Here is a 23,258-nt window from a genome sequence, read left to right as displayed (position 1 = left end):
CGACTTATGTTGAAAGGAAGGTATGTTTAGTACGAAATTGCAGTTTTTGACGTAGCTTGCACTTTATAAAATGTTAAAACAGTCTCGCGGATGCTGGAGCTCATTTTACGATTCCTCCATCAATATCCTTATCAATCTCTTTCTTATGCATTACGTTAAAATCTTCGTATTAACTCTGCCATGAGCAATATCGATTCTTTTAATAATTACAATTAAATTAAAAGTATTGTAATAAATTTTTTTTCCTTTTATCTGTACAAATATATTCATAAAAATTATGTGCTTTAAAAAAAAAAAGAAAAAAATTGCATAAAATTTTGAGTTTAAATTTTCTTACTTTAAAGTTGAATTTCTTAAAGAAACAATCGACACAAAGTTGTTTCATTTGCAATCAATTATAATGTCTGATTGATTTACGCATGAAAGAGTTAATTTCTGTAATTATTCTGCGAGTACGACATAGAAGGACGGACGCATGTCTTAGCAGATCCAATTTGCATTTAATTATTACATAAGAAAGACCGTAGCCGTTTATGTCTTTACTTTAGCACCTTCAACACTTAGCCTCGAATGGCTTGTAGCTTCTACAATCGAGTGTCATGTACTTTCACATGAACAAACCAGACACACACATACATACATCATATTAGCCTTTTTTTTTGCAGAAAAAATTCTGTAAATATATTTTGTAAAATTAATCTAACAATATGATCGTTGATCATTAATAAACCTTCTATTAAATGTATCTTTATATTTATCTATATTAGTAAGTTGCAGGATGAATTATACAATTAGGACGAGTTGTAGTTTTTATTTTGTTAAAGAAAAAAAAAATTAACAAAGAATAAACTAAACGATATAACGAGATAAATTTTTCTTACATTTTTTAAAGGTATAAGAGAATGTAATATATTTTTCAGAAGTATGTTGCACGTTTTCTACAATTAATTAATTTTCAATTAACGAGAATTTTAATAATTATATAAATCATCCTATGTAAAGAATATAATAAAAAGTTAGAGTACTTAATATGAGATAATATTTAAAAAGTACGCAACGCGATTACATACTTAACAATTAATAAAGCAAACAACAATTCTCGTATAACATATACATATAAATGTTCAACAAAAATATACATATAGTATATACGATTTATATAATTTTTACTTTATGGAAGTCGAAAGTATATATTGTATTAGAACAATACGTATTTTTTTTTTTCTCTCTCTAAAATTTATATAATGAAACAATCATACGATCGTAAGATTTTGACCGTGTAAAAGCTCATACTCCACATTTTTAAAGAATACGTGCGAGCTGATGCACGTTTTAACGGTAATAAGATAATGATCTTAGACATAAAATACAACGCGTAATTAAATCGATCGTAGGGCTTCCTGTCTCATTCCTTCTCGATTCAAACAACTTCTACTTTACGCGTTTTTAATATGTTTCGACTCTATGCCTACAATAATGTTCTAAATCATGCTCTATCGGCAATTATCTTATATCGCAATAAAGACTTTAAATATTTAGAGAAAATAAAAGCCCTCTCTCCAACGTGTAATAATAATCAAATTCGCATACTTCCTTCTGGGTCATATTTTCGATCACCCGCATGCGTGAACGAGAAATAGCAGGCATCAGTATCAAATAATAAAGAGCAATAATAGTAAATTACTCAAAAAAAAAAAAAAAAAAAAGGTGAGATAAAAATCACGCTAAGCGCACTAAGAGTTATATATTTAAATACCGAGATATACGTTCTTTGCATAATTGTAGTGGAGGAGTTATCGAAACGCACACTGACGCGCCGGATTTCTCGTCACCACGTTAGCTAAGTTTCGAACGTAATCTCGATCGACGCGAAAGAATAATTACATTTAAATATGGATAGGAAAAATTGTTTGACTCGTTGCCGCACGAAGTTATATGCTGCTCGCGCTTAAACCCGTCGAATTGCAGTAGATTATTTTGATTTTCCTGCGGAGCTAAATGCGTAAGCATAATGGCATTATTAGGAACGGCATTTGTAAAAATGAGAGAGATATCAGATCCGAGGAAAGAAGGTGAATATATACAGATTAAGAACATTCAGTTTTTACGTCGTGAAAACTCACGGCAAAGCATCGCAAAGCCAACATTCGATAACGTCTGTAACATTCAACGTAATCATATAAAATCTGAAATATCAATAACGTAATTGTTTCCCTCTCAACGTAGTTATACACGGATAAACGCTCGTCGACTCGTGTAGGTCGATTCGATTCGTCTTAAACTATTTTGGCACTAGAATCCACGTGATCGTTAGGTTTTTTCTTTTTCTTTTTCTTTTTTTAAAGCGTCGATTTGACATTTAAAAATGCCTATGAAGCTAATAAAAAATCCTCAACATTTCGTGTGCGCGCTTAAGTGTACACGTTGTCCATACGTAACGTGTATGTGCTCTTATATTACGTACGAACCTCGTTATATGTATATATACATTCGATGTGTATATGTATACACTGACTTGCTGCTAAATACGGATTTTTAAAAATGTGTCTTACACTCTAAGTGAGTATCTTAATTACTATAATGCGTAATATGGTAACGACGCTGGATTGTGAATGTTAATGAACTCGTAGCAGCTACGAACCAAGACTTTAGACTTGTGCGAATTTTAGTCATGCACCCGCACGTATCTAGGAAATTAATTTCATTTTGATTTATTTATTAACGCTTCTTTTACGACTTTTGAAACTACACTGATAGTCTACAGTTAAAGAACTGACTTATCTATTATTCAAACTTTTAAATCATTTCTTCGAAGTCATGAACTCTAAATATCTAAAAATATTAACCATTAATTTAGAATATTTATAAGCAATTAATTTACTCGAAGAATAAGAAATGCTAATGCACTTTAAAAAAAAAAAATTTTATGTCACTATGCGCTCTCAACAAAGAAACAAGTTTTAACAGAAAGATTAAATATCGTATATGTATAGTTTCTAATATTGTTAACATTACTTTTACGAAATATATATATATAACTACGTCACTATCACAAGTCGAGTGATGAACTGTTAACGTCTACGTGAAGTTACGATGAAAAAGAGTTCTTATTTGCAATGGTTTTTTGATTAGCTCGGCATACGTTATATTTAACATTAGTCATTATCGCTCGATTATTTCGGCCGTGAAAAGTTCTTTCTTGAACTAAATATCATGATTTAAATCGTGATCGTGAACTAAATATCATTTTTGTTTTTTAAATTAGGTATATATTGCGAAATAAGCGACTTTCTAAATTATAATCAAAAGACCCAGCTGTCAATCCGTTGTATTTTTACACTTCTCGTTATAAAAAAAAAAAAAAAAAAAGGCATTTTAATCGTAAATCATCTGTGGAGTGTCCTCACGGCGACCGTATTTTTTCATCTTTGATTAAATTGCTTATACATGTATTGTACGCTAACTTCTTACGTTAAATTCCTCTCATCGCATAGCATTTGCGTAGGTACTCGCGAAGGTACTCGTCTATTCGGCTGAAATCTGTGAGATCATTGCCGTTTGCTGAAGTAACCGACTATTACAATGCCGACTTTCGTTATACATATATTTTCTACGTCGAATAACATAAATCCTACACTGTTAGTGTTCGCTCGAACACATAAACCGTGTTCGCTGCAATTTTTTTGCTCAGTAATCCTTGACTAATATCTTTCGTTGCAATTTATCCCGAGGACGTTGCGTCCCGACGACACACAGTCGAGAAACTGTCGGCGACGACGGGGGGAGCGGGACGGGGGAGGTTCTTCTTTGATCGGCGCGCATATTAACTCTCTTTTTCTTCGATCGGACTCACCTCGTTCTGCAGCAGCTCGAATTTCGGGCTCAAGCTCGGCAGCATGCCCCTGGTGCTCGTTTTGATTTGACTGTACTTATTGTAGATGTCCAGCGATTTCTTGCGATCCATCTCGAGCGTTTCTTCGATCAGTCGCGGCGGGATGCTGCCCGCTCGTTTGTGACTCGGCACGAAAACGCTGCCTTCCGGTTTGCGCGTCACTGTCTTGTCCCCTTTATGTTCCGGCGTTAGCGTGCCGTTACCCAGTTTACGTTGCTGCTCTTGGAACGCGTCCTCCTGTACGTCGTCCTTCAGCAGGACGCCGGTTATCACGGGCTTATTGTCCGCCTTGCTGGCGAAGTCGTTGCTTAGAGCCTTCTGCTCCATAATTTCGAGCTTGTTGGGCGTTGTGCCGTTCACTTGGAGATTCGGATTTGATCGCACGGGATCTTGGAAACTGTCGATATCCATCGAGTCTTCTCGCGCCACTGCGTTCATCATGTCTTGTAGGGACGACATATCTTTTGATTTTCCGAAGAACCGCGGCTGAAACGAAACGAACATCTTTGGTGCTATAAAAATTTTATCTGACCGATTCATGCATATACATATCGCGAGGTTTTAAGCATAGAGTTTAATATTAATTTTAGAAGAAATTTTTCGACCATCGACAATTTAAATAATTTAGAAAAAAAATCGAACGTCAGTTGACAAGTAAAAATTTTCTTTTTATTTACTTACACTTTTGTCTTCTTCTTCCTCCTCCTCGCTTGTAAAATTTCTCGAACTGTCTAACAGTATCTTTTCTATATCCGGCGATTTATCGAATTCCACCCATTTCGATCTTCCCTCCAGTTTCCTCGGTAGCATAGATTCCTCGGACTCGTAACTTCCACCGTACATGGGGTAACCGAGATGGCCGGAATCGTATTCGACTTGATTGCCGTAGCGGTAACTTGGATTAGCCGAGCCTTGACTCGATATCGAAAGGTCCGATTGTGATAGTCCGGTGTTGGTACTCCCAAACAGTCGCGTATTTTCGAAGGCTGTAGAAAAAAAAAGAACGACAAAATTAAAGATAAATCACTAAACGAGGTGTTATGTACGTTACGAGTTTGATTACCTGAAGATCTGTCGTCTGGTATTTCTTCCCTGTGCACCAAAGCTTGTTGATCGGTAACACCAGTAGCCATGTCATCGGAAGATCCTTTGTTACCCTCCGTCTCTTCTTTATCATAATCCGGCTCTACCTCGACCACAAATGAGCTATCTTTATATCTCGACGTAGGCTTGTCCTCCATCGTTACCTGAAAAAAAAATACAGCAGAATTGCACAATTTTTAAATTATATTTAGATTATTTTTTTATTTAAGTTAAAAATTAATATGACGTATTCGAGTTATAGAAACAATTTTTTTTTTTTTTTTTTCTAAGAAAGTAATATCCGATTAAATTCAAAGTTAATTATTCTGGACAAACGTTCCAATTCTCCCACGGGAATTCGTGCGTATCTACTCGGTCCATTATTTTTTTCCCTTTTTTTTTCTCCCCTTTTTAATACAGGCCCGAGTTACGAACCCGAACCGGCTCCACGCCTTTTCCTTGTTCGAAAGTTGGAGCACTCTACATAGGTGCGAGAAGACCGGATCGAATCGGAGTACGCGAGTAGTGCACTTAAAGAGTTCGGGGTAGAAAATGAGGAACCGTGCGAGACGATAGATAGAAAGAAATAAAATAAAAAAAAAAAAGAAAAAGAAAAAGGTAGAAGAAGGATAGAAAAATGCGCCGCGATTCGAGAGAAAGAGGAAACGTAGGTGTCGGCGCAGAGGCGAGCGGCTTGACGGAAGATTTCGAGAATCCTCGACGCGAACGAGCCTACGCGAATGAGACGAGGCTCGTAAGTAGGACGATAGGTGGGGGTAAAATTGCCCGGCAACCTCCGACCTTACCAGGGTCGGCCAAGTTCGATAATTACGAATCTACTCTCCAGCCCGTGAAAACGAGCCAGTCTCTGACCCGGTTACCGCGACTCCTCCGACGAGGCTCTCTCTACGACCGCTCCGCGGTCTCGTTAGTTTAGGAGACACGTGGAAGGGAGAAGAGACGATTTATGCAAGCGATGTTTCTCGCTGCGGTGACAATACGCCGGAAACTTCCCGCAGCGCAGCGTACATACCGCACGTTCCTCGGTCTCCACGATAAGATGATTGTTCTTGAGCGTAAGGGTGATGATGTTCCCGTTCGCGTTCTTGCTGGTATGATTGCCGGAAGTGGTGGTGTACTCCATCACGGTCGCCGTCGGGGCAACGTTTACGTCCTCCATCACTTCCGTTTCGCACATGTATCGGGGTACGTCTAGGCCATTCACCAACTGCAATACACAGAAATATGTATATGATAAGACACGCGCGAGAAAATCCAAGGGATAACAGATATTTCGTTTCATTTATCATTCTTTGCGCGGAGCGAAATCTCGACGGAGGCTAAAAAACTAGCAGGAGAGAACATATTTTTCTTCTTCTATTATCGAGCGTTAATTGAAAGATAAAAATCTCCTTTTTTTTCGTATTATTCTTCTTTCTTTCTGTTAAAATAAGTTACGGGGGTTACATCTATATTTCCAGTAGAAATCGACGGCGTCGTAAAGCTCGGACAAATTTTGGCAGCGTGATATGCTTGCAGGACGACGTGATTTTTTGGCAATACCCGAGAACGCTTCGTGCAGGATACGGGAGATTTAGTTACAGTCGATGCGCGCGCGAGGCTGTCCCAATTTACGAAACGCGCGCAAGAAGGGAAAGAGGTAAGACGCGAGGGGGGAAAAGAGGGAGAGGAAGAAGGCAACGTCTCTCGTTCAGTTTTTTATCTATCGCCTCGCGAAAAGGCCATCTCGCATGCAAGTAGGTGTTCGGCGTGTACGTCGTACACCTATACGCGCGCAGATGCATGCCGGTTACGTCGTTCTCCGAGTGTCTTGTGCCAAAGGGTACTGAACCTGACCCAAGGGGCATTGCTCTTGCGCTGCGTCTCTCCGTTCCTTTTCTGTTAGATCGCTACACACACCGGTCGTCACGTTAGCCAAAGCGAGCAGGTATCATTGCGTGGCCCCTCTCCCCCTCCCCCGGCTCGGTACTCGCGGACGGCAGTCAAAAATACGCGTCGAAACACAAAGTGTAGATTATATACGTGCAAGTTACGGCCAGCGAGCGTGTTCGTCCTGTAAAGTCGAACGAAACCTACACTCTATGATGCATTCGCAGATTATGTAGCCAAATCGAGCTTTCCGAGCCATGTAAAAACCCTTTTTTTTTTTTTTTTTATTTAAAGCGCTCGCAAAAACTCTCCGAGCAAATTGTTTGTTCTTGCAAAAAAACTTTGATGCAAAATAGTTATTTTTGAACACGAGCAATTTTAAGTTTGAAACATTGAATCGAGAAAATTGAAAAATCTATTTTTCCATGCTTTCGAACAGTCCCTCTATTTTTTTTCTTTTTTTTTCAAAAAATACTGTAATATACGGTTGAAAAGTTTTAACAAGGTTTGAAAAAGTTATCGAAAAATTCGATCAGTTTTTTAAAGACTTATACAGCAATCGTTTTTATTTACATACATTGAAGCTCATCGGCACGTGTCGCGAAAAAGAACACATCATACACATGCATTTTGTCTAATTTCGGTGTTCCATATACGCGGCCTTTGTCACTACTTGGTCAATCGAATATTGCTTATAACGATAGAGTTGCAAAAAAAAAAAAAAAAAATTGAATCGCGAATAGACAATTAATACACGCGCGTAGATCGACGTTGTGATCTACGAAAATAAAGCGCGTTATAAAAATGTTATAAATCTTATACAAAAACGAAATTATAATTATCCACTAACGTCAAGCAAGATCGATATTAGACGACGTTTAATAGATAGGTACTTAACGTTAATCACGGTAGTTTGTTCAATTAGCTAACCGCAGAATTAATTGAATTTTCGATCGTGCGCGTCTTTGTAATGGAGACTAATCGTTGAAAAATATAGCTCGCAAATTACGGAAAATTGACGGATATCGCAGCTATGTTGTAGTAGATATAAATCCGCGCGTGCATGTGTGGGATTATTGCGTACATATGCCGTGCGAGTATTAGGTCGTCGTTATTCCGTCGCTTCTAGCAGACGTCCAAGTACTAAGAACTCAAGGACATTCACCACTTTGCTGTCTGGTTTTTTTGCTAACACCGTTAGAGGTTGCAGACGGTCACGACGAATGGAGGACATTCATAGGCGAACGTTCTATCTACAATGTCAGCTCGACTATACGTAGACAAATGTGATTTCATAATAATTTTGTAATAAAATACAATGTCGCGCATTAATGACAAATAAGAATTTTTACAAATACGTGATACATTAAAATTGCATCGCTCACGTTAATTATTTTAGATATAAAATTATTATGAATTATTACAAATATTTTAAGTAAAAATAAACACGCGAAGCGGCACTAGATTTATTCTCCGCTGTCATTTAACTTCGGAACTTTCTCGTTTTAATGGAAATAACGACGGCGAGGAGAAACGAGGATGGGTGAATTGAGCGAGCTGGCAAAGTAGCGAAGTGTAATAAGGTTTAGCGAATGAACGTGCGTTAGTTGAAGCGCCCAAAAGTGGCATGGATATTCAATTCGTGACGCATCTTTTGGTCGATACCGTTAGAGGTCCCAGACGGTCAAAATGGTCTAGTCTTTTTATAGTACACGGATTGTGGCTATACGAATAGATAGCCACACACTAGATAAAAGACTGGCCTTGAATTATTTCGTCATCTAAAGTAGTCTTAAATCTGATTACATATCACGGTGCCTGACTCGATTAAAATCGTAGAATAAATTATCATCGTTCAATAAAATTTAAACATGATGCAAGTTAGTTAAAAAAAAAAATATATATACATATATACTTGTATATTAAACTAAAAAGAAAAAGAAGTAAAAGTAGGAAAAAAGTATATTAAACTTAAACAGTATAATAGAGATAAAATGTATAATAAAGAAAGTATAACAACTTTATTCATTAAAAAATAATTAACGAGAAATCGTGACGGGCAGAAGAAAATATCGAATAAAACGAAATTATTAAAACTAGTTATGTTTCTCATACTTTGAAACGAATACGACTGCGTTTTCTTTTCCTTGTAACGCTTAAATATTAATATCAATCACTTTGGATGTTCATGCAACATTTATGGCCGATGGCAGTTTCGAGAAAGACAACCATAGAAGATACGAAATGGCTTCTCGAATTTGTCTGACTTTTATGATAAAAGCCGTGCCAGAGAGAAAAAAAAAAGAAGGAAATAAGAAAGAAAGAAAGAGAGAAAGAGGGGAGAATAAAAAGTAGTGGCGACTTCGAGCGAACGGTACATACAACGGCTTTAAGTTTCATCTTTCTATTTTCATGGCAAGCAAATATGCATGGATTCGAAATTTGGGCACTTGCGAGAAGCCAGTTGAATATTTAATTGTTTTCTGGAGATGTAAAAAAAAAAATGTATGAATTCTGCTTGCAAATTTATAAACGCGAAGATAGAATTTTATCTTGGAAATAATTCTTTAAGACGTCAGTGCATAATTTTCTTTCTAATATAAAATATGAGAAAGGGAGAAATACGAGTGAAGCTGTAGCTTCGGAGTTTCGCTCTTGCATATGTCGGCGGTCAGCGAAATAATATTGACATAGTGTTCGCAAACGAACAGAGACCTCCTTGTGGCTCGTAGTCGAGATAAGCTAATCTCTATCATAGTCTGGTACGCCTCGCGAATATAGCAAACAACGAGTCTTATCACACCGACGTCATTCGATAACTGCGCTTCGTTGTTCCGTGCTAAAAACCTAAATTTGCGCTGCGATGTGGCGCTTTGATTATTCTTGTATACAGCTCGGAGAAATCTAATTACGATATTCGTATTAATAACGACAACGTTTTATATACGGACGAAATATCTGATTAAATATAAAATTTTATTAAAACCGCATCTAAATCTTAAAGTATTCCTTTGTAATATTTCTTATCTTGCCGTTAGCGATTTCATAAGTTTTTCATTGAATTTTTAATATTACTTAATATGAGATGTGAAAAGAAAAATATAATATTCGAACAAAAATATAAAACTCACGTTATAAATCAATATCTATTCGCGATTCTGAATTATTTCAATGCTCAATAATATCTTAAATCAGTTGAAATCATTTAATTCCAATCAAAAGATAGAGGAAAGAGAGGATGGGCAGGGTGAGGTGGAGAATAGGAGCAGAGGGGAAAGCGAAAGAGGGAAGGGGGGGTAAGGACGATGGGATGGTCGACTGCCGCGAAATAATCGACTATCCGAAAGGGTCGGTGGCAAATAACTATAATTTCTTTTGGACCGGACTACACAGCCGGGGTTTGAGCGAAATGGACAATACGTAGGATAAGAGCGAGGAAGACCAGGATGCGGGCGCGGGAGGCGGGAGGGCCACGACAGAAAGAGGATGAGAGGGGCAGGGAAATGGAAGAAAGAGAATAATAATAAGAAAACGAGGACGAAAGAGGAGAGAGAGAGAGAGAGAGAGAGAGGAGAGGGAGAAAGGAGGAAGAGCGGCCGTCACACACCACGATGGTGGAGAAGCAAGACGTTGACGGGAGGATAGGTCTGGCGGCGCTCGCGCGCACGCCAAACTGATCAGAAGTATAGAGAAAGAGAGGAGAACGTGGTGGGGTGAAAGCGGACCCAGGCGCACGAGAGTGCAACGACCCCTTCGGTTAGGTCAGCCACCCCGCGGACACGATACAACGCGGCCGAAAGCGGGTCCGGTCCGACGGACCGAGCGCGAGCGGGCCCGCGCGCATGGTCAGAGGAGACGACGGGTGCATGGATGTGCGCCCGAATAAACGAGTGGTTAAACCGATGCACACGCCGATGGACAAATGTACGGCCGCGATCACCGCGGATAAAGAATCCCGGGGAATACGCGCGAGCCTCGCGCGGCGTAACATTGTAATCGCGAATCTCGGCTGCCGAGATGACCGCAACGTCGATCGTGACGATAGATTCGAATCAAATATATATATGACGTAAGATTGTCATTTTTAATAAATGTATAAAGAAAAGCCGACAGGTGGGACGTATTTGTCTGCCTATCAGAAGTATGTCAGGGAAAAACTGTTTGCTCTGGACGAAGCCGCGCTCTGATAAAAGATCTATCGCTTTGTTTTCCGCGTGTCGATACGCGGTTATTTATACATTTCTTTTAAAAATATTTTATCTAATCCGATCATCGATTAATGTAGAGAATATTATATCCGCCAGTGCTTTCGTATAACTTTATTACATTCTATTTTTAATATGAGGTGCATTATATCTTCTTGGATAAATAATCTTATAGGAAATGAATATAGGAGACAAAAATAAGTACGAGAGAAATCCACGCGGCTATTAATTGATCGGAGATTTATTTCAACCTCGACACACGTATGTACATTGAATGCATTAAAGAGTAGCCGGGATATCAATACGTAAGCGGTAATGAATGGCTGTGACAAGCTCTATTGAAAAAATGATATACGACACGGGACGATATATCAAAGAATTGTCGTGCAATATGATCGAGAAATCGATTGAATTCTGTATAATGCAACCGTGAAACGGTTTTACTCGTCATTGATGGGCGATGCCGACGAGCGCCTTATCTGACAATGAGTTTAAAATTGCAATATTTTTTTATGCATATCTCTCATTTCTCCTACTTTAGTTTAATGAGTTCTTTCCATCTTTTAAAGTCACGTAAAGTGTATTTAACTTTCTAATTTCGCGACCCTGCGATATATTCCGTGGAATGAGATGCTTTACGAAGACTTTGCAGCAATGCGTTTCCCGACTCGACTTACATTCGAATTATAGATTGCGAACAGGTTTCTCATTGTTTGACCGCCGAGGAATGCAATAAATGCATTCATTTGCGAATTGAGGAAGCAATTCCGCTCATAAGAATGGAACATTTGGTATTTCTCTCCGTTATATCTTTGGATTCTCTTTTATCGGTAGCTATTCGGATCAATAGTAAAAATTGAAAAATGTAAAAGGATTAATTCCCAATTGATTTTCTTGTAATAAAATATAGAACAGAGCTCTCGAAAGAATTAGAAAAAAAGAAAAGAAAAAAAAAAAAAAAAGAAAGCTCGCGGAATGTAACGTCAATATGGAATTCTCAATATTTCGCACGTTAATTCGCCTGTCAATTCGCCTTTAGAGCCGTACGTGAAAAAAAAAATAACATTCCGCGTATTCGCGAAAAGCCGGTACGAGGAAAATATATTCCTCTCGGGCGTGTTAGTTTTACGATTTGCAAACAAATAGAGTAGCCGCCAGCGGCCTCGATAAAGTTGTCCGCGGCAAGAAAAGAAAACCGAAGTCTTAGAATCACTGTCACTCGCGTTGATCTTAACTCTCTAAACACCCCTGAAATAGCCGCTAGCCGCCCGCATTTGTTCTATTTTTTGCGCCGAATGACGCGCGGGGTGTGCCGGCCAGACTCCGGGTGCATAGAACGAACGCTCCTAAGAGATGACGAGCATCTAGCGACGTCTGAGCGCCGCGCCGGCCGGTTGCCGAAGAGCGAGGGGATCAGAAGCAACGATGACGGCGGCGGCGACGGCGGTGGTGGCATAGGGGCAATCGAGGGCAACGCACCCGGTCAGCCTTGGCATGAATTGAATCTAGCAATGCGAAAGTAGAAGGTTAGCCGGCGCATTAACGCGCCCAGTGACCTAACTTACCTTCTTGCGCTCGATCGGCGTGCATTTCCCTCCCTGTCTCGCTTCTATTCCGATTTTTTTTTGAATTTTTTTTTTTTTTTTCTTAACACCGGACGCTGCAATCGCGCGGAGTTGCTCGACGGGGAGGATAACAGAAAGAGATGAGGCCGAGGACAAACGTAGGGGGAGGGCTAGTTTTCAGCGGTTTCGGACGAACGGAAATCTTTTTTCGAATCATTGCAATAAATATAGATTTTTATTTTAGTTTATTTTATTTTATTTTTTTTTTAAGCGCAGATCGCTTTCTCTCTTACGCTGCGTTTCGCGAGTGTGTTATGTATACTCGGCAGCAAACGAGGATTTAATATGCATATAGCCCGCGCTCGAAAACCAAGTTTTGTCCCCGCGATTGGAAGGCGCGATCGACCATTGAAGGACCCGATATGGATAAATAGTGTGACTCACGGAGAAAGTATGTAAGCGCGTACATTACTTTTCTTCTCTTTCTCCAAGTCGTTCGGGGTTATCGCACAATATGCGACTGGCAGTACCGCGGCCAAGAAATTTTGTGGTGTCTGCTTTGGATAAAAATAAATGGCCATGTGTGGGCCACTTAATCGTGTCTAAGAATGAGTTTGATCACTCTCGAGTGCGAACGCCTCGTTACATTCGAAATCACTTTCGATGTCAAGGCGTGGCACTTGGAATCGAGTCAGTCCACCGTCCTGTTACATTGGGCAATATATTTTCTACTTAATTTCTCACGCAGAAAAAAAAAGAGGAAATTATTCGCGGCGCTCGTCGCTCGTTCGGTTAAGGATAAATTCATTTTCTCGGTATCTAATACTTTATCTCGTCTCTCCTTCTCGTACGAGTAATATCTCAAAATATCGCGACGAAGCTAAGCCAGTCGACGAGTGGAAGCTAAGTATCGGCATGAGTCGCAGAGTAAACAGACTATGCGTAAATAATGACACACTTTCTCGGCGCGCTGTGTCGCTATCACCACGTCCGTTCGCGTTGCACACGTATACGTACAGCGATTATTGAAATCCAAAGCCCGTATTCACGGAACGCGTGAAACAAAAGACCTTTTATTATTATTATTTTTTTTTTCTTTTTTATATAGCTGCTCTACCGGTGCCCGTCAAATGCATCAAGCCTCGGCGTGTCGCTGAATAAAATAGATCGAAATAAAGAGAAAGAAATTAAATACAATGCACGCACGAAAAGCGCGGCTCAAATTTATTGAAAATAACGTCGGCGATTTCGATGAATAATTTCATTGTGACTGATCGCTCGTGCGTTTGAAATTTTGTCGATTGTTAAATTTTTCGAGTCGAGTTCGCGAAAATCTTCCTATTAAAAAAATAAAAAAATAATACTCGAGCGATCGCGGAAAGCGAGTAAAACGGCGGTAAAAAGAAAGAGATTCACGCGCGGTGAATGCGGGCGCTACGTAGTCGAAGAGAACCGAGTGCAACGCGTTTATTTGTGTGCAGCGAGAGGTGCAGCGATGGTACGAAAGACGGCTCCAGGGAGAAGAGGGGGTGGGACGGGAAAGTGTGATTTAGAGGGGTAGCGGAGGGAGAGGATGTCGCAGGGGAAGGAGGCAAGTATCGCGGCATACGTATGCAACGCATATGCGTTTGTCGGATGGGTAGGGGGCTAGAGCAACCGTGGCGGGAGTAGCGCGGCGTTTTTGAAAAAACCGCAAGGCTTTAAGAAGGCTCGCGGTACCCCCCTCCATCGAGTACTACGCGGGCAACTATCGGCCAGCATAGACAAGCGCTGCTCTTGCTCTATTACCGGAAAATAGTGCGGGTGCGACATCGAAGTCTTCGTGCCGATCGTCGTGGAAATTCCGCTCGGTCTCCCTCGAATAGTTTAATCTATTAGGCATTTGCTATTAACAATTTCTTTTTTTTTTTCTTTACGTTTATTATTATTGAAAAATGTGAACGTACGTGGAGAAATAATTACGATATTTAAATGGAGACATATTTATATAAAGTTTGAAACTAGTGTGAAACTGGATAGTGCGATTGTGTGAATTTATTATAAATGTTATGTTTCTTGTTTTTAAAGAGGAGGTTGAATTTGAGATTTCGGATAAATTTTGTTGAAAAGTGCAATACTTGCTCCTGGTACATGTTACAGAAGTGAAAGAACGAACGCATTTGTAAAGAAAGGACGATTATGTAACGCGCGTATATTACAAGTCATGTTAGGAAATTTTTTATTCACATTTTTAATAAAACAGTTATAAAACTGAAATAATATCGGTGCATACGTGTGTATTCGTCAAGTGTGCAGCTAATTGCTCGCTGACTAAAGAAACCGAATATATTTTTGAGTAAAAATTTATTTTAAAAATAATACATAGTGTTTTGTATTATTTTTAGTTTTTCCTCTTTTTTTTTTTTTTTTTTTTTTTTTTACTTTCTTTTCTTTTTCTTTAAAAAGTCAATGAGGAATGAATTCAGAATAATGCAAACGAAATGCGGACATTCGATAAACACTGCTTTGTCGCGTATCCACCGAATAACCTACGGTTACGTCGGTAAAATTTACTTTTCCACTTTCGCCGAAGGCTTGTTTGTCCTGAATTATTTTGAATCGTTCGCCCGTTGTGCGGCCTCTCCTCTGGTAGCTCTCAAGTGCATTTAATTCTGTAGGGACACGTGTGATCAATGAAAGTTAAAAGTCCGCTACTCGATCACCGCTTCACTCCGCTCCGCTCTCGATTCGCGCGATAAATGGTTCTCTCCTAAGACATAAACCATTAAAATATCCAGCGTACATTTTACGTTTTCATGCGAACCCAGAGCCTTCTCGCTTCCACGTAACAGATTCCAATATAAAAAGCCCTCGTTGAAAATGTGTTTGAGATCGGTCGAAAGCAATTATAAAAGTATATGCCTTGATCTGTTGATAATATCCGAAAAGTTTTTTCTTTATAATCGAGTTATGGCGCTCGACAAAATTGCGGAAGAGAAAATGTAGGGTTTTACCGGGCCCGCGCTCAGCCGCCGTCCAGAAAACAGGAAATGATTGACCGCGATTTTATTAGAAAGTACGCGACGACAGGCGGCGAAATTAGAGAGGCGGCTTATCGCCGGTACTAATGAAACCATCGTCGACTCGAAAAGAAACGAATCGCGTCGCATGGAAAGCTGGCCCGGTTTAATTGCAGAAGTCAAACATCGTATGCAACTTTCACCGACGTCTGTGTTTATGCATTATGTGCCCTTTTGCTCCGCTATGGCCGAGCCGAGGGGCCGGAGAGAGGGAGAGGACAGTCGAACAGTGGTAAAAGAAGGCGTATAATATATTTCATTAATGGGCAAAGCTTTCTTCGTCATTATTTCGATACGTAAAGGAGCCCCGTTGCTTATAAGAAACGAAATAATCTTTCCCCGCTCGATTCGAAACTTTTCAATTTTTTTTTTTGTAGAGCCTTTGTTCTATCAAGACGCAATTTCGATTATGCTGATATTATTTTAATTTTTCTTTTTTCAAAAACTTATCCACCTTCAAGTTTCACGTTGCCGTGCTGGAATCGATAATGCACGATGTACATTTATGTAATGAATCATTTATATGCAATATTTGTTATATCGCACATGTCATTGCATTCACGTTTAATGCATTCCTGTTAAATTAGCTAGGCAACGATATAGCAATGTAATGGAGCGCATATTTTTTGACCTCCGTGTGCGCGCGCGACAACATTTGCATCTGCCCGTCACGATTCCGCCGGTAGTCGCTGAACAAAAGAAAAGGATGAAACAAAAATTAATTTGCGACAAACGCGTAAAAACGTACGAAAAATTTAGCTAAGCGCCGTTATCGCGATTGCATACGCGCGAAATTAAAATCAGGTCAGTCCTCGTCGTGTTCTCTTCGCGCCAAGCAGACGTACGGTATTTTTGGCTGAGTCATACGCATATACGTACACACACGTGCATATGTGCGTGCGTTATGCGTTTGCAACGTGTGCTCGCCTACACACAAGAGCCATTGCGCGCTCGTTCGTGGTTTACAACATGTATCTCGAACAATATGCACCGCATGCATCGTCAATTGGTAGGCAAAGTTAATGGATTCCTCTACGTAGGCAAATGCGAATTTATTGGCCACGTGCACAATGCATGAACGCGATCTGTTATAATTCTGTCGGCCGGCTGCGAAGGACAGAGTTGCAGACACGAACGGACAATAAAAAGCGGGAACTGGAGTTCGGAGGAACGATCGTACGACAAGTTGGAGAATTCCGGACGTTTGCGAAATAATTCGATCAAAGTTTTACGAATTATTTAGCTATTATTTTTAATTTTCAATCAACTTTTCCAGCGTCGTTAGTTATGTAGAATTTAATTATATCCGCTGGCGGATTGATCAGTTCTGTGAATTTAACGGGTCCACGCGTAACGAGAATTCTATTATTTTGAAAATAATACAAAATAACGCAATAGCATTAATAATTATAAATGCAGCATAGAGTTTAAAATAATATAAGGTGACTATAAATCAGGTTTAGAATCTTTAATAAACAAGAAGATATTTTTAGCTGTATTAAAATATAAAATTACCAACGAGGTATTCCCGAAGAAGAAAATAACAGACGGACAAAAACGAATAAATTTAATATTTTTTTTCTTTTTCCTTTTTTTTTTGTTTCCATTAATTTTATCTGTCGACTCAATCACGCGAGAATTGAATATAGACGAGCGTGCACAACGCGTTATAATATTTTACGAGAAGCTTTTTAGCCGGAAGGAATCCGCTAACGAAAGGGTCAAGCGAGACGAACGGGCGCAACAGCGCGGCGATGCATCGCTATTAAATGCAAAGCGTTATAACGGTACACCGTAGCCATAGATTTCGACTTCCTCGCTGGTCTCGCTGTAATGTCTGCTTTGCACGTGCGATCGGCGGTGACTCGGCCTCGCGCACCAACCGTGACAATTGTACGTACACGTGCATAGCCGTGCAGAACATCCTTACGTCCCCGTTGTGCAATCTGGGGCAAGTTCCGTAAATGTTTGCCGCATATCCTATTACGGCACAGCATCAAGATTTAAACCAAGGCCGTTGGTATTTGCGTGGTTACCATATTATGTAAGCTAATCGAGCATGCATACGAGGATCAAACGGGCTGCTATCGATTTCATTAAAGTTTATAACGTATCCACGCTGTGCTGGCCGCGCGTAACACTTTTTCCCTATATATTTCCTCTCAAGTTACCCGCCTTTCTTCCCGCGGTCTACGAAAAATCTTGCCCCAATTAGCAAAGAGGTCTCCGTTTTATTCTAAGGCTCTTCCCTTTTTTCTTGTTCCTCGTTACAACGCGGTGCGCGTTCTTGATGCGATTATTTTACAGTTTCAAGACATTTTCACGTCCGGCACATTTAATTATGTTCTGCATTGCGTGCGACTTTTGAGGGTTATTCGACGAAAAATAAAATTAAAAGAAAAAAAACAAGGATTTTGCTCGTGGTAAATATTCTATTCGACGAGGTTTTCCTCGTCCGTGACGTTGTTAAAAAGTCGTTAACTCACGTCTTGTGCGGAGAGAACCCTCGTGGCAGCCTCAACGGGAACATTTCCGGAATGCGGATGATGATGTTGCGACTCGACTGCATTATCGCGTTTGCAGACGTTCTTGTACCAAGGTAAACCATTCCCGCTGTCTCTGTCGGTCCGATACTTTCGCCACACATGCCTGATACGCATATTAGAAAAACTTATAGCTGGTTGTGCGTGTGTAAAAAAAAAAAAAAATCAAAAAAAAAAGGGGGTAACCGATCGGCACTCGCGGATGGCATATTTTTTTTCGCAATAAGCAAAATTAGCATACCTGACGCCGAAGGCGATCCCCAAGGCGATGATCAGCGGTAATAACGTCGATATGCATGCAAGCAAAACGGTCTGTATGTCTGAAAAGTTGGCAAGGATACCTGAAATACAATAATCATAAAATTCTTGAAGCGAAAGTACGATAATAACTTGAAACTTTTACTAGCTGATCCTTTTGTATGATTATCCTGTCGGAGATTATGCGTATCGTCAGAAACAAATGGTTAAAAAAAAAAATTATAATAATAATAAATTGCATATCGTAAATCTATGAAGATAATTTCACAACGACGCTGATAATTCTATGCCGTATGTCTCGATTTATATAAAGTTCTTTTCGAGGTGCAACTGAACAAGAGGCACACCTTTTAAAAATCTATTTTTAATATTTATAAAAAATAAAATTAAAAAAATATAAAATGTATAACAAAGTAGTTAAAAAAAAAAAAAATTAATAATAAGGTTTTTTTTTTTAATTCATCTTTATTGCATTTCCCGGACGTTGCATTTTAAGCGTTTCTCACGTAGACTTTTCGATTAAGCTTCGACACGATAAGAAGATCGATTGTGCATTTATCAGAAAACGGACGTCCCTCTAAACTTTTCCATCTAATCGACATTTCCCAAGTGACTTTAAACAGCGACCGACTTTGGAATACAGTCGAGAGATGCGTCGAGACGTCTTGCTCGAAAATCCAACGTCTCAACCTTCCGCATGCATAATTAATTAGAATTTGGATTTTGTGAAGAGGCGACACCACCCACTTAGCTGTCTTTATCGAGAACTTTATAGCTCTCTTCGCGGCACCACCGTGTTACTTACTGTGATCGAGCTCATCTTGCTCGACGGGATACTCCGTCGCGTTGTAGATCCGATGGTGCGGTTTGATAGTGGTGGCTGCAGGGTCGCCTGTCATCGCTACAGACGGATTAGTCGTCTCGGCGTTAAACGCGGCCGCGACTACATTGGAAGGTAGGAATGTCATCGAGGTGAGATTCAACTTTTCTGCCATCGTTCCGTCGTACGCTGTACGATTGTGTTCCGTCGTATCTGCCATTCTGTTCGACGACGCATCACCGTCCACCTGGTCGAAAGAATTTCCGCGTCGATCCGCAAAAGTTAAGTCCGCGAGGGTGAGTCCTACTCGGGGTGGTTTACGTTACACACGCGACTGATTCTTTCGCTTCCATTCCAGCTTTCTTTATCTCTGTCTCTCGTTTACATTTTGTTATCGCGACTTATTTAATTGTGATCAATCTGTCGGGCTTAATTTAATTTCTTTCTCTCGTTTCGGTGATCGTTGCGCGAAAACGTATGCAGAAATTCCTCGCTGATCAATGCATCGAAAACATATAGAAGCCTTGCGTTTGCACGTACGTGTGTGCAGATATATATGCAGTTGCCCACGCACGTCATTTCATCTCTTGAGCTTTCACGGCTGACTAAACTATTAGGGTGGTACGAGATCGCCGTTCTGTTACCTTCGCCTTAAATGGTAGTGATATCAAATACCTTGTTAAAAGCATGGTGATAAAGAGCTAAATCTGTCCCGGTTCTTTCCTTACATTGTCGAACGTAATTTTTGCCGCTTATCTTGCTTCAGATGCCAAATAATACATTGAAAAAATAGCTGCTTACATTGAAGAAAATTACGGAATATTCTTCATCTGCATTTACTTGATCCTCTTTTTCTCGTTCTTTTCACTATTCGCATGGCCGTTTATCGTAAAATTTACTCCTCTTTTCCTGGATACGTTTTTCCAAATCTGAATAAGTCACTGTAACAAATTTCGTTTCCAATTAATTAAAAATACAATCGTGTAAATGTTAACATATTCGCAACGTTACTTTCATTAAATTTTCTAAACGCAAAATAACATTTCTTTATTTCGTTTAAGATACAATTTTACAAAATTAATTAAAAACTCGAAAGGTCGATGATGGAATTGGGTTCCGGAGGGAAAAAAAAAAATAATAATTTTAAAATAATAAAACGTTTTAATTAACTTCCAGTCGACTCTTCGATAAAATTGTAAATTTTAATTATCGAGTCTAAGATTTTGACAATTAGTAAAGTCAAGATTTAACAATCTCTTAAAACGCTCTACGGGCTTATGCACAAGCGGGAGAGATCGGAGCGGGAGGAATCTAAAGAGGTCATCGTGGAAGTTTTACGGGAAATTTCGGAGCATCTTGTACGAAGAGATAGGCGCTTTAAGATTTCGCAATACCGTAAGCGTCTTACGTAGGCTGTAAGCCCGCGATTATGCCAACCGATGCATGCGCAGCGACACGCCGCGAAAACCACCCAGGCGACGACGGGGCCGGTGCCGCCGCCGCCGTCGTCGTCGCCGTCGTCATCGGGCGATGGATTATTCTATGTACTCGATACGCTATGTAGCGCGCATAATGCCGCTGCGTGCTGCGATATATGCACATCGTGACCTGTTTGACGGACCTCGCTTTGGCCTCGCAAAGTAGTAGCGCGCCGGTAGCATTCTATGCAACGAGGGCAAGGTATGGGAATAAAGTTCAATCTGGTGTTAAGCATGCCTGCTGCATCGCTGATTATCCTCTATTCGGGCATTGCGGTGATAAAGGGAAAAGGAAAAAAAATAAATAAAATAAAAAAAGATAAGAAAAAAAAAATCCGGAGTAATCTCGCGGTCTTGCGCGCGTAGTAATTCGGTAACTCCGTGAAACGCGATTAATCGTTACCTTTGCGCCAGATTCTGTCTCGACGCATGCTGTAAACTACTGGCACGAATTTGTTATTATTTAATTAAAAGCGTAACACGTAAAGCATTTTGATGAGATATTGAATATTAATATTCCTAAATGTTCAGCGAATTGTATATTTTGCGCTGTTACGTTTAAATATTCAGATCAGCGATATTCTTTTATCTACGTTCACCGGCACGAAAAGAAGGTAATTGGCATAAGAAAATATCGTTGAAAATATATTATCAGGAAATGCCGCGAGAGAAATATTTGCTATAAAAATATATATTAAGTATTATTAAAAATATGTGAACATGCATTTTGAGGAAGTGACTTTTTTACACGCTTGTAAAGTCTTTTCGTTATTTTCGCGTTTGGCGTCTTTCAACAGTTGACCGATATAAGTCTCTCGCTTTTCGACAGTACGGATTAAAAAGAAACTGTGGTTTGGGAATTTACGGAGAGATGTTGCAGTAATTAAGTAAGTTTTTCCGGGATCGTAATCTCGAGGCAGATTGCGGAAATCTTAGAGACAGAAGGATGGGAAGTCAGGATCATAAGTTAGCTTCTTCCGCGGATGACGATCCCATCTTTTGGCGAGGCGGTCGTTTCTCATACGCCTCGCCTGTGCATCGGTGCAATGTCCGATGAAAAAGGGAGAAACGGGGGGAGGGGAAAGAAGACGAAGATGGAAAGGAAGGAGGAGGAGGCTGCGAGGTCCAGGACCGCAGGTTGGATGAAGCAGTTTCAACGTAGCGGCAATTCTTTTAGATTCCCTCTGCTTTTTGACTCTCGGGTGTAAAGCAGTCCGCAACAGGCGATCGTTGCCATTAAAATATTTACTTTGAAATGCAAATTGTTTAGCACAATTATCTCGACTAGTCGAAGGCTCTGCGGTTTCCTCCCTCCCCCTCACATCTTTATTTTTTATTTATTATCTTCTACCGTTGCACGATTTGCATCGCAACGAAATTAAATACTACATTTTTTATTTTGATGGCAAATGGAATAATGTAAAATGCAACATTAACCGGGGGATTATATCATTTTAATTAAGTGTCGCGTTGTATAATTCCTTTAGAATATTCTATTTTCTCGTACGCTTTAATAGCACGTATGTGCCACGACTCAGATTTAATAATAACGGTAATTTGCAAAAGTGGGAATTTTTACACAACTTAAATTTATAAATTAATTTTAATGCCTTCTCTGATTGATCCCATACATTTCCACATCTATCAAGTATGTAACTGAAACAAAGCCGTATGTAAATTCATGCAAAACGCGCCGCAACAAAATACATTTACATTAATTGACCGCCATGAACTTCTACTTAGAACCAATCGCTGCTTAACAACGATTACATAAGTCAGGACACCCCGTGCAGGCATCGTAATCAGAAGACTTTTTAACTTTATCCGCTGCATTGCTCTTCGTGTGTGACCTTAGAAAGTAACGAGCCTTTGAACTTATACTTATTGAACGGGTACGCGTGATTCCATTTTTTTTTTTTTCTTTTTTTTTTTTATGTTACATCCAGTGACCTTTAAAGAGACTCGGCAAACGAGGGTGAGAAACGCGTCTTAAACCGGATGCAATTAGAAATCTACTTCCCCAGCGAAACGTTCGATTATCGTACACAGAGGCGAGGTTGACAAGGAGTCGTTTATGCGGCTACGTACCAAAGATTGCGGTTTCCATTTTCCGGCGCGGGGCGACGCATTCGGATCGTGTACGGCTCGGTGGCGGAGCGAGAGACGCGCGAGGACCCCGAGATCCGGGACCACAATAACGATCGTAACCGGGCCGGACGTACCCGGCGTACCCGGGAACAGCGAGACACGGGAAACTGTACGCGCACACACACACCTCCGATCGTGCCGTGATGGAGTTGACACGGGTCGCGAAAGGGAGGCTGCGAAACTGCGAGATGAGAACGGAACGCATCCCCCGTTGCGCGCGCGCAGCATCCCCCGGAAGCAGCCCGGCTAGATCGAGAGCTAGCCCTCGGGACCGCGACTCCTTGCGGGTCTACGCCGAGATACTTGCATTCGCCTCT

The 23,258-nt window shown here is 40.1% G+C and overlaps 2 protein-coding genes across 3 annotated transcripts in view; one reads left to right on the top strand and one right to left on the bottom strand.

Moving 5' to 3' along the window:
• The window catches only part of Pym (partner of Y14 and mago), a 53,542-nt gene that overhangs the window by 27,659 nt on the left and 2,625 nt on the right, over positions 1-23,258 (top strand). The window lies entirely within an intron of this gene.
• On the bottom strand, positions 291-23,139 carry LOC139108599 (uncharacterized). 2 transcript variants are annotated; one of them, XM_070667035.1, is made up of 8 exons: positions 22,882-23,139; positions 19,301-20,256; positions 18,479-18,578; positions 18,181-18,343; positions 6,009-6,203; positions 4,956-5,139; positions 4,574-4,878; positions 291-4,378 (listed from the first exon to the last, which is right to left on the bottom strand). In XM_070667035.1, the coding sequence occupies exons 2-8, from the start codon at positions 19,533-19,535 to the stop codon at positions 3,824-3,826; spliced, it is 1,737 nt and encodes a 578-aa protein (XP_070523136.1). In that variant the 5' UTR covers positions 19,536-20,256; positions 22,882-23,139; the 3' UTR covers positions 291-3,823. The 2 variants fall into 2 exon arrangements, with proteins under 2 accessions (XP_070523136.1, XP_070523137.1); XM_070667036.1 differs by having other exon boundaries at positions 18,479-18,557.

The sequence above is a fragment of the Cardiocondyla obscurior genome, linkage group LG15 (assembly GCF_019399895.1).
Source record: "Cardiocondyla obscurior isolate alpha-2009 linkage group LG15, Cobs3.1, whole genome shotgun sequence".
NCBI classification, from domain to species: domain Eukaryota; kingdom Metazoa; phylum Arthropoda; class Insecta; order Hymenoptera; family Formicidae; genus Cardiocondyla; species Cardiocondyla obscurior.
This window is presented reverse-complemented; position numbering and strand designations above follow the sequence as displayed.